General features: G+C 44.2%; 1 protein-coding gene and 2 long non-coding RNA genes across 5 annotated transcripts; 2 read left to right on the forward strand and 1 right to left on the reverse strand.

Moving 5' to 3' along the window:
- Positions 745 to 14,874, reverse strand: NEMP2 (nuclear envelope integral membrane protein 2). Of its 3 annotated transcripts, XR_002439889.1 has the most exons (10): positions 14,719 to 14,874; positions 12,756 to 12,871; positions 11,237 to 11,465; positions 10,986 to 11,058; positions 9,722 to 9,815; positions 8,959 to 9,073; positions 8,097 to 8,322; positions 5,725 to 5,901; positions 4,263 to 4,380; positions 3,440 to 3,577 (listed from the first exon to the last, which is right to left on the reverse strand). XR_002439889.1 is itself a non-coding variant. In XM_021400394.1 (9 exons), the coding sequence occupies exons 1-9, from the start codon at positions 14,804 to 14,806 to the stop codon at positions 3,352 to 3,354; spliced, it is 1,344 nt and encodes a 447-aa protein (XP_021256069.1). In that variant the 5' UTR covers positions 14,807 to 14,874; the 3' UTR covers positions 745 to 3,351. The 3 variants fall into 3 exon arrangements, 2 of the variants coding, with proteins under 2 accessions (XP_021256069.1, XP_021256070.1); XM_021400394.1 differs by lacking the exon at positions 4,263 to 4,380 and having other exon boundaries at positions 745 to 3,577; XM_021400395.1 differs by having other exon boundaries at positions 3,435 to 4,380.
- On the forward strand, positions 4,269 to 5,828 carry LOC110400501. The gene is made up of 3 exons (XR_002439894.1): positions 4,269 to 4,384; positions 4,477 to 4,529; positions 5,706 to 5,828. It is a non-coding gene; the product is annotated as an uncharacterized LOC110400501 (long non-coding RNA).
- On the forward strand, positions 12,879 to 13,973 carry LOC110400502. The gene is made up of 2 exons (XR_002439895.1): positions 12,879 to 13,478; positions 13,592 to 13,973. It is a non-coding gene; the product is annotated as an uncharacterized LOC110400502 (long non-coding RNA).

Genomic DNA, 15,447 nt, shown 5'->3' on the forward strand with positions numbered 1-15,447 from the left:
CTCCTGCTAGGTTCACTCCTTGGAGGAAGGCGAACGTGGAACCTGGGAACTACCATCTTTCCCATGATAAATAGGCAGAAATTTCCTTCAGAGGGGTGCAGAGAATGTCAGGGGTGCACATCGGTGTGCATCAGAAACGGGATGATATGGAAAGAGGGCAGGACTTGAGGAGCAAAAGTCAAAACTGGGCTACATTGGTCACGCGGCAGTTTTGAGACAGAGGCTCCTAAGGGCAGGTTGTGCCAGCTTGTATGGAAACACTTCCAATTTCTATTTCGGTCAACTACATGTATGTGCAGTAATACATCTGTTCTGCATGGTGGTGCATTGCCTAGAATTTATTTTATTTAGACATAGGAAAGTTCAGTTCTTACTGTGTGAACTGCTTAACTTGTATGCATGTGAAAGCTGTGACAAAGAGACACCTTAGGGACTAAGTTTTGCTCTGTTTTCCCCTGTGTGTAACTTTCAGACCTCATTTGTCGTCCTATGGATTTGGCTTTACTGAGGTTCTAATCTGTCATGAATGGGGAATGGGAATGGCAGACTCCTCCGGGGAAATGTGCACAAAGGTAGAGGAGACACTGTTGTGAAGCGGCCACAGCTAACGCGCAGTTGGGGTTTCTTAAACCTGCAGCAAGGGAGGAAACTTGAGGACATACGCACACCCCTTCACTTGGCTGCTCCTTGTCCTGCAGTGGCTGCTGTTCTGAACAGAGTGAATGCTTGAGGGAGGAGAACCACGCCTTTGAAAAGTACTTTTATTTAAAAAATGTTGGAAGTAAAAGCAGATCAAGTATGGTGCACCATGAATACAAATTAAATACAAAATTTGAACTTTCTTAACACGGTGAAACAGGAGATAAACGTAACTCATCTTTCATTAAGGACAGAAGGCTTCTGTCATAGTTAAGGCAGTGGATTAACATCGAGGTTCTGTTCCCAGATTTTCCGATTGAACTCTGGATGACATTTGCCAGTAGTGTTTCTGCTCATGTGTGTGATCTCTGTACATCAGAGCACCGCTGTGCAAGTAAACTCACTGTTGGCAAAGGGCTAAAGCGACAGCAGTTGATTTGGGTAGGTTTTGTTTATGAAATGCTTCCCATGCTGGAACAGACTTGGGAGCGTTTTTAAGGTCAGTATCAGCTATGCACTAAAGTAGTTATCTTTCTGGTATGCTGTTGCACTTCTGCTTTGGATGGGCTTAGTGGTTTCCTGCCCTGCTTTGGATAGTATTTTCCCAAACTTTGAACTTTGCAACTACAGAAAATATGTTTCCTTCCTACCCACCTCCCTTGGAGTACGTATACCTGGTGTTGTCCTTTAACAATTAAAAAAAAAAAAAAAGGGAAAGTGCTTGGAAAATGTCACTGCCTATTTTGTTTGGGCTTTTCCATTTAGTTATTATGTAAGTAAAAGGTTATTTTAATGTAGTTTCTGACTACTGTATAATAAGTATATATATAATATACTTACAAGAGGATAACTTCTGCTGCAGTAGTGGAAGGAAATCCAGAAAGATTATGGGTTTAAGCTAGGATGAATTAGATTTTCCTGCTTGGCCTCAAATTGCATGGATGGAAGTTTGGGCCAGTTAAAAAGTAGACTTAGTTACTTCTTACAGAAAATAACTCCTTACTAGAGACAGTGCCCATCCAGGCAAGCCTGACTTTTGAGCGTGGGTGCCAATTTAACTGTGGGTTTAGTAGCAGCAACCTCTCTTATGGGTGGTTTTTAACACTAGTGGCCTTTCTGAACAGAATTCTCTTGTTCTATTTTTTTTTTTTTTTTAATACTGTGTACTTCCAAGTGAATGTATGTTGAAGCAGTTGCTTGACAGGGCTTCCCTCCCTTAAATGTGCTACAGATCATGCATATGTACTTATAAATATATTGTCCAGAGATGGACAATAGGGAACTGCATTAGTGTGTGCACCGCTGAGGTCCTGCAGCATCACTGGGCACGTTATGAAGACAGCCCTTCAAACACAGATACATTCTGCAGACGATGGGAGAATTAATGGTCTTGTGTTCTCTGCAGTCTGGAGACAGTAAAGGAAAACAGTCAAACGAGAACAGAGTGATAGTCTGAAGAACTAAAGAGAATGACCTCTGCAGATGGATGAACTGGGGGTACATGATATACCACCAACTCAGTATTGTGCAATAGAAAAACTGAAAGACATCTTAGTGTCTTAGGTTTTTCTCCCTGTTTTTTGCCTCTCATCCCCACACACCTTCTGTGTTAAGTCCCAAAGAAGGAATGAAGGGGGAGGCAGGAGCCACATATCCCTTCTTCCTTGTTTTGCCAGGCATCACTTTGCTTTTTATTGAATGGGTTAATTATTGAGCACTCTGAAGACAGTGGGTCATCTGTATTCCCAGTTAAATGGCTACAGCGTTGCTGTGGCTCAGCTTACAGCAGTTCCTCCAAATAGATGAAGCAACCTTGGCCTTTGCTGCCTTTTGTGGGCTGTTCAGTGGGCCGGAGCAGAGGGCAGTACCTTCTGAGGTATGGGGATGGTTAAATGGAAAGCGCTAGTAAAAATACATTTGAGAAGGAAATCTCCTTACCACCTGCAATTGTCAAAGATGGAGAAGAAGAGGCCTGCAGAAGAGGGAGGAAGAGTGTGTGAAGAAACAAAGACGTGTAAAGAACAAGGTACAACATAACTACAGTGCAGAGTCCAGGAATAGAACAATTAAAAGCAGATGGGTGAAGAATGAGACAGGAGTTTGAAGAGTAAGAGGAGCTTAGAACAAAAGGGGGAGGCAAAATGAAGCTAGCAGACAGCAAGATGAGCCAGAAGAGCAAACAAATGTCACTCAGCTATGTTAGATCTGTGGCTCTCTATCACTGAAAAGTCAGATAAACAGTAAAAGTGGTTTATCAGCAAACTAAGAACATTATTAAATTTGCTAATGTTTAGGGTACTTCGTGAAAGCAGAGCACTAATAATGGCTTCCTCTCCCTCTCGTGCTCAGCACAGAGGACTTGACAATGAGCAGGGCCAAAGCAGATGTTCTGTTGTCTAGAGGTAGTATCCTTGGCAAAAGAAGGCACTGTGGTGGGACAGGCTGCTGTCAGTACCTGCATTGGAAATAAACAACACTTCCCAGTTAAAGTACTGATAGCGCGAGATGCTCTTCACTTGAGCAGTCCCTGTGGTTTCCTTCTGTTGCTCTAATTGGGCAATATCAGTGATACAGGAAGCAGTTATTCAAAAATGCTCGTTCGTCCCCAAGCATCCACAAGAAATCACCAGAAATGAGTTCCTGGTCTGCAGCCTTCCTTTGCGGGATGTATGTATTTTCCCTCTCTCCTTTTTTTAGGGTAGTTTCCAAAGCTCAGAGCAGCTCAGTAGCATATGGAAATGAAATTTGTTCATGTATTTCATCTTCATTCTCATCATCATCTTCGTGGATGAAGCTGGTTGTCTCGTCTTGCTCAGACTCTGTCCTTGTCTCAAAGAGCTGCTCTTCCAGGAAGGAGCTCCCAATGCCGTATTCCTCGTCGTGCGCCTTTGTTTCTGCAGGTGAGACGTGGGGAGATCCCAGAACAAAACCCGCAAACCTGCCAGAGTTTGAAAGGGAGAAATGATCAGTTGGGAAATGAAAAAATACTGCAAACGTGGGGGGGGTGCTACCAATTAAGCAGGGCTGCTGTGAGGACATGCCTAGAGACGGTGCAGGTCAACCCTGAAGGTGTAGCAGGAGCTACAGTGTCACATACAACAGAGAGTAACTAGTGACAAAAGGATGGTGACACCCCTGAAGATTTGTTCTCCTGCCTCATCTTCCTTTCTGTCTTCAGTCCTTCCTGCACAAGTAACTCTTGCTCTTCTGGAGGCCATCTGCAGAGTCTTGTGACTATGCAAGATCTGACTTCATTTTTTTCTTCAGTGCTCGTGGGGTAATCCAGAGTAAGCATCTGTATTCTGTGACTCCGTATCATTGGATAGATGATGTTTTCATTTCTAAAAATTAATTAAAAGCTACAGAGTACTGGAGATGAAAGCTGTAAGAATTTCAGGTAAGGTGACATTGCTAATGAAGGGAAAAATGGTGAGAACTTAGCACTCCCACATTCCTGTGCTATCACCTGACTTCTGGTGCTGCACGCACACTCTAGGCAAGTTGAGCTGAAGCCATGAAACAGTTCCTGCTTTTGGTGAACTCTGAGCTGCAGACTGGGAATTCTGCAGCTGCTAAAGGTAAACTCCAAACGAGAGGTTTAGCTGAACAAAGCACCAACTTACCACTTCCTACATTTCAGTTCACTGCAAATCTTACTTTCAGTGGACAGCTACACTGAAGATACAGAACGGAGCTGGAGGTTTCTGGCAAGCTCATGGGAACAGACGGCAGTTCTGACACCTGGGTAAGTGTCGACAGCATCAGAGAAATGTAAGAAAAAGGAACTGCAGTTACATTCTGCAGTTCTGGTAAACTGATCAATAATTTACATTTTAGACTTAACATTTCTGCAAGATGAATGGTGTCACCTCACTCTTCTTGGAAGCGCTGTAAGTCTATATGGGGAACAGGGTTGGACTGGATCTGTTTCATAGGTTTGCCTTGTGCTGAACTATCTTCTATTGGAAGTTTAAAGGGCTACTCAATGTAAAATCAGACTCATGCTGGTTCGTTTTAATATTCTTCTAAGTTGTTTTCTATAAAAAAAAATAACTAAGTAATGACTGTAAAAACAGTATGTCTAAGTTGCTTGCTCCATGTGGGTTTTTTCAGCAGTACTGCAGTGAATTTTCGCTTTCTGTATCTTTTAATCATGCTACAGAAGGCAAGTATCTTCGCAAACAGTTTAACAGTTAATCTCTAAAACCTGACAGAGAGATTGTGTGCCCATCCAAGGAAGATGAAGTTTCTAAAATTGGTTTTTATTGATCCAATTCCAAGCTGACTAGGGTGACTTTGAAATTGTGGCGTTTGGTTCTGTGGCAAGAGCCAAGTCTCTGTGGCTGGCCAGTATGTGAAACTGCAATTCTAGTATCTTCAGGTTTTGATTTTGAAGGAAATGCGCTGTGATTATGGTTAATTTTATAATCTGCAAGATTTCTCTACGTTAATCTGGCTCTTTCCTTCATACCCTGTATTTGTCTTACATTTGTCTCTGAAGCTCTATCTGGAGTAGCTCTTCTACCTGTCATCCTACTTGGGTGCAGACCCTGGTATTTTCTCTGTATTTGCAGTCTCAGATATTGGTTGGTACTCAAGTAATAGGTTTTCTTGGCTATGCAGACTTGCAGTCAAAGAGCTTAACGCAGCAAATGCGTGAGCATGTATCTTCAGACTGCCCCGATTTTACTCAGTGTAAAAGTGTACTGCTTTAAAAGCTGAAGAAAGGAGCATGTCATTGGTCAGACAGTGACCTGGGTCACTGTGTAGGAACTTGCAGAGGCACTGTAAGAAGCCTGACCGTTTTAGAGAAAGCTGCCACTACCGTGAATTAGCTGTGACCCTCTGCAAACTCCCAGAGTAATTTATGGTCAGAGAGGAACAAATGAGGTTTAATACCACAAGCAAGTAGTATCCTTTAGAGGTGTGGCTGTGATCTTCGGTAGCATTACTCAGGTAGACAAAATTATTCCTGTGTCTTACTGCGTGCAAGATATAAACTCACCTGGAATAGTGCCTGAAGTAGTATGTGAGTCTGCTGTCTAACCACATGTTTCCTCTCTTAGAAAAGCCACGTTTTCTTACCTATGTGGGGACTGGAGTTTGGATACTGCCAACCATGATGAGAAGTCAGGGTTCTTGCAGAACGAGCGCAGCTCCTCCAGAGCTCTGACAGTTTCTGTTTCACCTTGTTCTCGATATTCTTCTTCAGTAAGGCATCTAAACACTAACTTTTTGGATTGAAAGTGATTCTTCATTTTTCTAAAATGAAATGAAACACCAGTTAGTATTTCTGAAGTATTCTGGCACATAACTACAGTCCATCCATTTTCTCTACTACCTGCTATGAACATACTTGTATCACATCTATCCTATGAGGAAAAGCTACATGCTTGCGTTAACGCTTTAGGACAAGAGGTTTCTTGTTTGCAAGGCTTCTTACTCTAGGTCTTATCCAGCGTTCCACAGAATGATGCTTCCTTATTGTATATGCATGGACTATAATCTCAGAAGAGATGTCTACTTGCTCAGCCGTTTTTAGGTGCAGCATGCAAAATGTGTCTCTGCAGAAATACAGACTGAATCAAAACCCACTATGCATATTTAAATTTAAAGATAAGCAATGCTCTGTTACGAGTTGTTCATGTTGTTTACTAGATATCTTAAATCTTGTTTCAAATTACAAAACTGAGTAGTCTGAGGCCAAAATGTTTACAATCTGATGTTTTTTTAGCTGCTGCGTAGCGATGTATAATATAATTAGATATCAATTAGAAAGTGTGCCATGTTCTGTTCCCTTCTGTCGACTGCTTTCCATTTAAATGTTGTGATGAGTTAAGATAAGCAAGGGCTGGATGCCCATAAAACCTTCAGCTCCCTATAAAAACACCTGCTCCAACCAGCATTCAGCTTTCCTCCTTATTTCCCCGCAAAGCAAGAATGAACTGCAGCCCTTGGTCAGGTCAAATGCCAAAGGTCTTGCTGGCCTAGTGGGAGCAGTGCCGATCGTAATAATTAAAGCAAGATTCTTAATAATTTTGATATCTCTGTTGCTCTGAGCTGTGTATCGGGTATCATGGCCTCACTGCTTCATGCTACTATTTAGTGTTTCAAAAGAGGAGAAAAAAAAAAAGCCTCCTTATTCTCCTAAAGGAAGATTAGTAGTGCGACATTTCAGTATTTTTTGGCTCTATGGAAGCATCAATTCATTAAAAATGAAAAGGGGTCCCACGCAGAGAGCAATCCACAGTGTTTAATGGTAAAGCAGGTTAGTTGTGACTTCTGTGAACTCCTAGTCAAATCTGACTGATTTCAGAGCAAATGGAACCTGCTTACATCAGGTAAGTATTGATACTGTGTTGCTGTTGAAACAGTGCTTCTCAGCTGCTGGCAGAATCAGCCTTTGACAAATGAAAAATCCTAACTAAAATAAAACAAACTTCAACCCAGACCATGCTGCAATATCTAAAAAGAGCAGAGGAGCAAAGCAGTATGTTCTTCAAACACTAAGTATGGTGTGAGACTAAAAGATAAATTGTTTCTTATTCTTTTATTTATCTTGGTTCTAACCTTTGCCTGTTCCTGGGTCTTAGAGGTTCAGCAGAAGTCTACAGCTGCGGAACAGTCTGTACTAAAGAGTCTCGTCACTGGAGGTAACAAGCAGCTGTAAATTGTGAGGACTTTTTAGAGTCTTCATTTGAGTGTTACATCTGTGATAAAACATGCTTTAAATTCTAGGATGAGCAAACATGTTGTTCTCATATTGCTAACAGAAGTACTTAGCAAACTAAGATCTACATCGCGAAAGCAGTTCCAACTTCAAATGCCACAATATAAATGGAGCACTGGGAGTATGGGGAGGAATGTCTCCACAGTGATAACTGTTTCCATATACTAAAAATAGGCACATGTATCTATGATGATATCCTTGCAGAACTGAAATCAATGGGAACCATTGTTTTGGTGGAAGAAGGATTTTAGTCTCTGAACTGTACGCTAATATTGAAAGCCATCTAACTTAGGAAGGGCTGTCTATTTTTAAGGTGCGCTTCCATCCTGTAAGATTCAGTACAAGTTACCTGCAGGTTTTCTCCTAACGTGTGAAACTAAGGCGGTATTGCTGCAGTCTGATCAATCGACCAAACAGAAATGTTTTGGTTGCCATATGCTGCAGACTAGAAGGTGCTACATTTGCACTTAAGAGCACAGTCATATTTCTCCATTCCCCATAGAACAAAATTCATATTTGTAACTGCCAAACAGAAAGTAATTAAACGTCTTTCTTGGGGATTTAGACTACTTCTACTGTAGCTTTACATTTGGTTAAAAAAAAAAAGTGATAGAAATACAGATATACAGATAGAAATACACATCAAAGTGTAAGGTTTTTTCATTATTAGCATAGTAATGTTTCCTGGTGGTAAAGGGACACGGGACATTCATAAATACATACACACCTGCCTATGTGCCAGGCAGCACCGAGGGGATAACCCAGGCCTTTGGAGCAGAACATGACTGCTATTATTGCATATGCAACTTGAGGTATGGTGACACCACAGTAAATGAAGACAAAGGCCACTAACTGCAGCGTCCATGTGAGCAAGGTTATACTCAGTTCACTGGTAAGCGGTCCATGCTGATAGCAAGTGGCAAAGCTGATAGTTCCAACAGCCACAAAATACCCTGTCGAAACAGGAAACAATGTCATGGAGACACAGATGGAAACTACCCTTCTAAACTTTACTAGTTGGTTGTCTAAGCTTGCAACTGCTTTGTAGTACAGCCTGCTGGTTTTGTGCTTGTAGTTGCCTGCATTATGTCGTACGAGCATTGTGTTCTAAAGGCTCATGAGGTGATCTATGTGCAGCCATTAGAGAATGCTGGGAGAGCTGCACATGAGCTCTCCCGTGTAAGAACTCTGAGGCAAGTGCCAGAGCAATAGATTTGCCAACCAGTTCGCAGTTTGTGCATCCAGTTCCCAGATTCAGCAAAATAAAAATCATCATAGCTGCCCTTTTGCTATTCTGGGGAGAGTGCGTTATGGCAAATCAATGAAAAATTAATGCAAAGTCTGCTGTTTCAGCTGCTCCTGGCCCACTAGATCAAACTCCTTATTTAATGATATAACATGAGTAAATACTTACTGAGTGAATTAGAAACTTTTGGAATATTAGAGCATCTCTGGCTTGGGAGAAAAAAAGTAATCCATAAATGAGTTGCGTAGCTTTTTTTTTTTTTAATCTTAATGGGCAGGTGTTCATCTAACCACTAAATTATCCAAAAGTGCACTGCAGATTTCTTACCCAACAATATTCTTACCCAACAAGTAGTTCCTGTGTTCAGACCACAACCACTGCATATTCTCTTTGAAACAGTAGATAAGATAGAGAGAGGACATCCAGCAGCCACTCAATAATATCCAGAAGGTACTGCGCTAGAAATTGACAAAACAAAAATAGGAAAAAAATCCAGAAGTCTCCGTCAGACTCGGACCATTGTGTGCAAAGAAATTCACAGGCAAAAACAAATGTGGTTCTGGCAGACCTGCAGGCTTCTGATCTGCGTCAGACTTGAACTACACAGTGCTCTGCTGCAACTACACAGCATCGAGTCTGAGTGGAGCAGCTGCACCTCTTGTCTTTGTCTGTTGTCTCCCAATGTCATGATCTAAGCTTCCCGCAACGGATTTTCAATTAATGTACCTCAGCAATACTGTAACAATGCGGGGAGATAAAGACTTGGTGAAGGAAAAGTTCACATCTGCCATGCAATTAATTCCCTGCCGAATGGAAGAAAATCTGTCCCAGCTGCCACTAAAATTACATTTTGATTTAGACTGATTCATATACTCAAAAGTAAGCTTAGCTTCAGTCCAGTAAACATACATCGGCACTCTCCTGTTAAACTCAGGAGCAAGCTAATTAGAACTTCATTCTGACCTACTTATATTTACTTGAGTCCTGCACCCATTTCAGTGGAGTTCCCCAGACAGAGCAAGGTCAGAATCTGGCCTTGGACTCCTCACTTCCTCTATTATTACCATGATAATAATTACTATTTTGTTTTACAAATGTAGATTTACCCTCGGAATAAATCTTTTAAGTGCCAGCAGGACAAAAACTAACAGAGCAAGAACGCCCAGTATTATTCCAGACAGGTAGAAGAAGTTGGTGCTCCTGGAAGAAAACAAGAGACAATGTTGTAAGAAGTAGTTGCTAAGTAGTAAGTAGTTAAAAATACCAACATTTGTAAAGACAGCAGTGATCTTCAGTAAGAGCACAACTATAAGTCAGTTATACAGTTAATTGTCCTGGTTTAGATTTTAAATTCATGTTAAAAAAAATATCCCCATTACTACTATAAGATCACTGAAACTGTTACCAGACTGTTTACTGGAACATGCTGCCCAGAGAGGTGGAGATGCCTGGTCCCTGGAGATAGCCAACATCAGGCTGAACAGGGCTCTGAGCACCCAAGTAGAGCTGTGGGTGCCCCTATTCATTGCGGGGCAGTTGGACTAGGTGGCCTTTAAAGGTCCCTTCCAATTCTGAGGATGCTATGATTCTATGATAGACTTTTGTATTATCTGGCCTTATTGATTTTCTAGTTTTAGTCACTTCATTTTCTTATATACACCATGGTTCTGTATGCTTCTGTACTGCAAGAATAGGCTTATATATTAAAAAGGGAAAAAAAAAAGCATGTTTTTTTAAGTTTAGGTATTGATAAAAATCTGGCTTAAAAATATAATTTGGTTAACTCTGAAAACTATTGGTGCTCTGCTTGTTTTAAAGGTGTCTCCTGCCAACTAATTTATGACTCATTTTGCTTTGAAGTCACGGTTCAGGTGTTTTGCTATACCAGTAAGCATCCTCCCTTAGGGGCTACGCAATGCATCAAAAGAAGGGAGAGGAAAGGCTGGCACGAAGGTGGAGGCAGGCCAGATGACCTCACCCCGAGCATTCTGCCTGCAGCAAGGCATCATTTATAATACATGCAGTATCCCTTAGTACTCAGCTAACCTCAGTGGCCTACAAAAGGGAGAGAGGATTTTCCTGAATCCACACTTGTGCTCACTGAGGACTGGCTTGGTGTCAACCAGCACAGCACGCCACGATACAAAGAACCCTAATGGAGTCCTATGGCAAAAGCTCCCAGATATGTCAGTCTGTCCCCACACAAACGGTACAAATACATGTAATATACGAATATATTTAATATATATTTAAATATACTTTCATTCCCTCATTTCACTTTCCCAGAGAATTGTGCCTCCAGCTCAGAGAACAGACCAAAGCTGCACAGACTCTGGGAAAGAACATGAAAACGCAGCAGCCGGTACTCACCTGCTCAGACTGTTTGCAAAATGGAACAGAAAAATTCCAGCTACAAACAAAAACAAGAGCTTTCCATCTAGCACTAAAAAGGGGAAGAAGAAAACAAACAGAAAGGGGCTTTAGACTAACTCATTCTGAAACACTGATTATATTAAATATCAGCAGACAAGTCTCAGGCCTCTTACAGAAGAGATGGTACAGGCAGTGGCACTGGCAATACCGATCTATCTGCAATGTAAACGGAAAGCTGTTTTACTTACTTTCTCGTGTTACGCTCACGATGTACGGTTCTTCCTTGAAGGGCTGTATTCTGAAGCAAAAGTCCTCTCCATATTGCTTTATCTTTAAGAAGGTTTCTGTAGATGTCTCCGGTCGCCAGAATACTTGAACAGCACACGCAGCGAACTCGAACACAGTTTCTGAATTCCGACAGTTGCTTTTTTCTGGAGTAGGCACAAACCTGAATGTTTTTGTGCTGTTAATTTTTACCTGAATCAAACAATAACACAGAGATGTAGCTCAGAATCACTGTGGGATTTGTTTTGTGAAATGCACAGCATGTACACCACACATATGCTAATGAAGATCAGCACAGAAAGTTAACGTCACTGCAATTTTTAGTTGTTTAATATAGTTAAAGTTAGTTATAAAGGTTAGTTAAGGTATAGTTATAAAGTTATAGTTAAAAGTTAGTAGCATGATGTAAACATTGTTTGGGCCTTACAATGTGATGCAGAGAACTCCATGTAGAGAACTCCATGTCAGCATAATTCTATCCAAGGCCCTCGGTCCATCCGCAGGCTCTGGGGATTTGGTTCCACCATGACACTTGCCCATGCACACAGTTCTAACAAAACCCACAGTGTCTGACAGACCGCAGTTTCTTTTGTGGATGTTCATTCTCTTTCACATTTCCCTCTTTAACCTAACAACCTGTACTTGCTTTTCTTGTAGATAATAATGCAATGTTTGTATTAGGGACAGAGAGGTAAAGAACAGACCAGGAGGTGTTCCACCTCCAAGTCTGAGAGCCAGATTCTCTAGCAGACACAGCAAAACTACTTCCTTCTCCTGTCCAGTGACAGCTCCCCAGGAAAAACAGAACCAAATGTACTTCGCTTGTTCCTTAACCAGTTATTGCCTCTAGTGGCATGATGTTTCCATATTGTTCTGCTGTTATTAAACATGTTCCTTTTAAGATGATCCTCTGAGCCAAAAGAAAAAGCAGCAATAGTAGCATTTGTCTAACTTTCAGAGAAACAATCTGACAAGCCTTTTGTTCTTACAGCATAGGTGTTCAGACCCTTCCTCGTTCCCCTCTGGAACTGTAAGCAGTTAAATTTACTTTTCTTGTAGATAATAATTCACGTTAGGGATGGAAGAGGGATGCTACAGTAATAGATTCACTGTATTTTATCCTCAAATTTAGAAGATGTATAAAGGTGTTAGGAGATGCAAAAATACTTGTTGCTCAGGTTAACAGTGGTCCATCGCTATGAAAGATGTGCATCAAGATAAGGAAGTTAATGTTTGTTTGGCATCCTCCTGTGACACTGTAAGTCTGGCTGATGTCCTCCTAATAAAGGGACAGCAAACCTCAGTGCATTCGCAGTGAAGGATCACAGAGCTGTACTTTCATCGTGCTCTTACCGATACACCAGCATTCAAACTACTCACTGCACTCTGAGGTTATCTTGATAACTGGTTATCAAGTTATCTTGATAACTGGTCCTATACATAGCTGGGAAGAGGTCATGGGCAGTGTGAAGGAGCTCTTACCCGCATGGTTGACCAAATGTACTGTAAGTGCATGATTCTGTTTTGCACGTAACAAAAGCAGTCTTCATGCAGTTTCTGGATGATGCTCCCCTCTTCTAGAAGGCTACAGTTTCCACCTGACGAGGGAAAGTTAACTTTAAAATGTGTATAAAATATAAATACGTAACTTTCTTCCATTTTTTCTGATAAATCACAAGCAATCTGCAGACAATAGAACATAGTAGGGTAGCGTGCTCAGCATGATTTAGACAAGCATTCAAATGACACGTCTAATCGAGTAATTTAGGCTCCAACTAAACAGCAACACCTTGGGGAAAAAAAATAATGCATGGTGAGGTTTTTTACAAATGCAATCAGTGAAAGCTTGGCATCTCTACCCATGTTTTGATGGCACAGGAACGGGGCCTCTGGGCCAAGTTCCTTGCTGGCGTGTGTGGGTGTAGCCCCACTGTCGTCAATGCTTTACCAGTGCTGAATGCAACTGTGGGAGCGCGAGCAGGTAAACAGGCTCACGTACTGCAGTCACCTGGCACGTGACACTGTGCTGACAGCAGGCAGAGCGCTCGTCCCCCTCCAACACGGTTCTCATGGTAAAGAACGTAACTCTTCTTAATTTCTACCTTCAGCTATGTTCTGTGACATGGTCCAGCCACATGTCAGTATGGCAACTGTGCGACAGCTCGCAGGGGTCTGAAGACAGGGATAGCGCAACTCTCCTGAAATGTAAGTGACCTCCTGCACCTTTCAGTAGAAAGGCCCCTGACCCATCCATGGACCAGGCTTTCCAGAACAGCATACATTCCTGTCTGTGTGCACGTGCAACATATGCCCTACAGTGCCTTACTGCAGCACTCCGAGAACATAATTAAAGAGCAGAATAAAGGAAATGAATGCAGATCAGAAGAGAGGGAATCATCTGGCTCACTGAATAGAAAACGCAGGTCCAAGGCAAGCTCAGCAGTAACTGCTGAAACACTCTCCTAGTCTCTCAACAGCGAGGTAAGCACCTGGCCAGAGCAAACAGCCAGAGCAAACTCAGTCTGGACAGGGGAATACTGCTAGCAGGTACAGGCCTGCCCCAGCTCTGTACAGACCTAAACCCAGCCTAAATTATTTTCTTAACAATTAAACCTATTAAAAACACCCGCATGCATGTTCTTATCTAAGTTTATTAAGCCATCTCAGAATTAAAACGTGTCTACAGATGATCCTGCTGAAGTATGTTGGTTTCACCTTTCACTGTGGGCACTTTTACTGTGAAATTTTGACCAATTGCTTGTCATCCATCCCAAATCCCATGGCAGGGAGTGCAGTACTTCAGACACTAACTGAGAGATGTGCAGGGCTGAAAGGAGGCGGGCTAAGGCCTGGCAGCCTCCATGCAAAAGGGGAAGCAACTTCGGGAGTTACACATGGCTTCTGCAGCCCAGAATTACCATTCTGGAACAGGGTTCACAGAGAAGCTGTGGAGTCCCCTTCTCTGGAGATATTCAGACCCACCTAGACGCCAACCTATGCGACCTGCTGTGGGGAACCTGCGGTAGCAGGGGATGGACTGGGTGATCTCCAGAGCTCCCTTCCGACCCCTACAACGCTGTGATGTTGTGATTCTGGCTCCTGCTGCTGCAGAGCGCCTTTGCATTCAGCCATCCCGCACCAAGCTCCCCACAAGCCCGAGCCGCAGCCCCCAGGCCGCACCCCGAGGAGCACTCGGTCCTGCCCGCAGAGCCCCGCCCCGCTGCCCCCGCCCGGGGCACTGGCCCGGCCCGCGGACGCCGAGCCGCAGCCGAGGGCGGCTCGCCTGCCTCGGAGCGGCTGCGCTGTGCCGCAGCGTGCAGCTCGTTGGGGAGGCACGGAAGGAGGAAAAACACTCCGGGCGCCGTTTCCTGGAAGTGCCCCCGGCCTCACCTTTATCCCCCCCGCCCAGCCTCCCGCCCCTCCGGCAGCGAGGGAAGTCCCGTACCTGGGGCCGGCACCGCCCCGGCCAGCGCCAGCAGGAGCAGCCCCAACCCCAGCCCCAGCCGGGCCCAGGGCGGCCGCCGCGGGCCCATGCGGTGTCTCCGGCTCCGCCTCTAACGGCCCGGCGAAGCTCAGGCGGCGAGGGCGGGCCGGGCCGGCGGGGGCGGCCCCGAGGGCAGGCGGGCGGGAATGGCGCGCGGCCGGGAATGGCGCGCGGCCGGCAGGGTCGTGGGCCGCGTCCCCGTCTTGTCCCGCTTTGCCCTGCTTGTTCCACCCACCGGCTGTGCGGGGCGAGGCGGGGGTTGGCGGGGCATGGCCTGCGTCTGTGTGCTGGATACGGGGAGAGCTCCACTGCACAGATTCCTTAATAGAGGGCTTTTTACTCTTCTGTGATGAGCTCTGGTTAATTACGCTGCGCTTTCCAGCTGGGGCACGTGTGTTGAGGCCCCTCGTAGAGCTACAAGCAGGGCGCGCAGCTAGGTGCAGTGCCAAGGCTCTGTGTGCCTCCGGATCCTTCCCGGCCCTTGCAGCCCCGGTGCTGAGGCTGTGCTTGGCACGCAGAGGCTGTGGCCGTGTCCCAGTGGCCCCAAGAGGCACTCTGTGCCAGCAGAGCCTCGCCCTGCGCTGGGAGCATGGCAGCACCTGCGGGCTGGGTGCTGCACCCCGCCAGGTGATGCTCACCGCCCACCCGCAGCTCCGCTAACTAAAGCTCAGCTCCCAGGAACGCTACCAA

The sequence above is a fragment of the Numida meleagris genome, chromosome 5 (genome assembly GCF_002078875.1).
Source record: "Numida meleagris isolate 19003 breed g44 Domestic line chromosome 5, NumMel1.0, whole genome shotgun sequence".
Lineage (NCBI taxonomy): Eukaryota > Metazoa > Chordata > Aves > Galliformes > Numididae > Numida > Numida meleagris.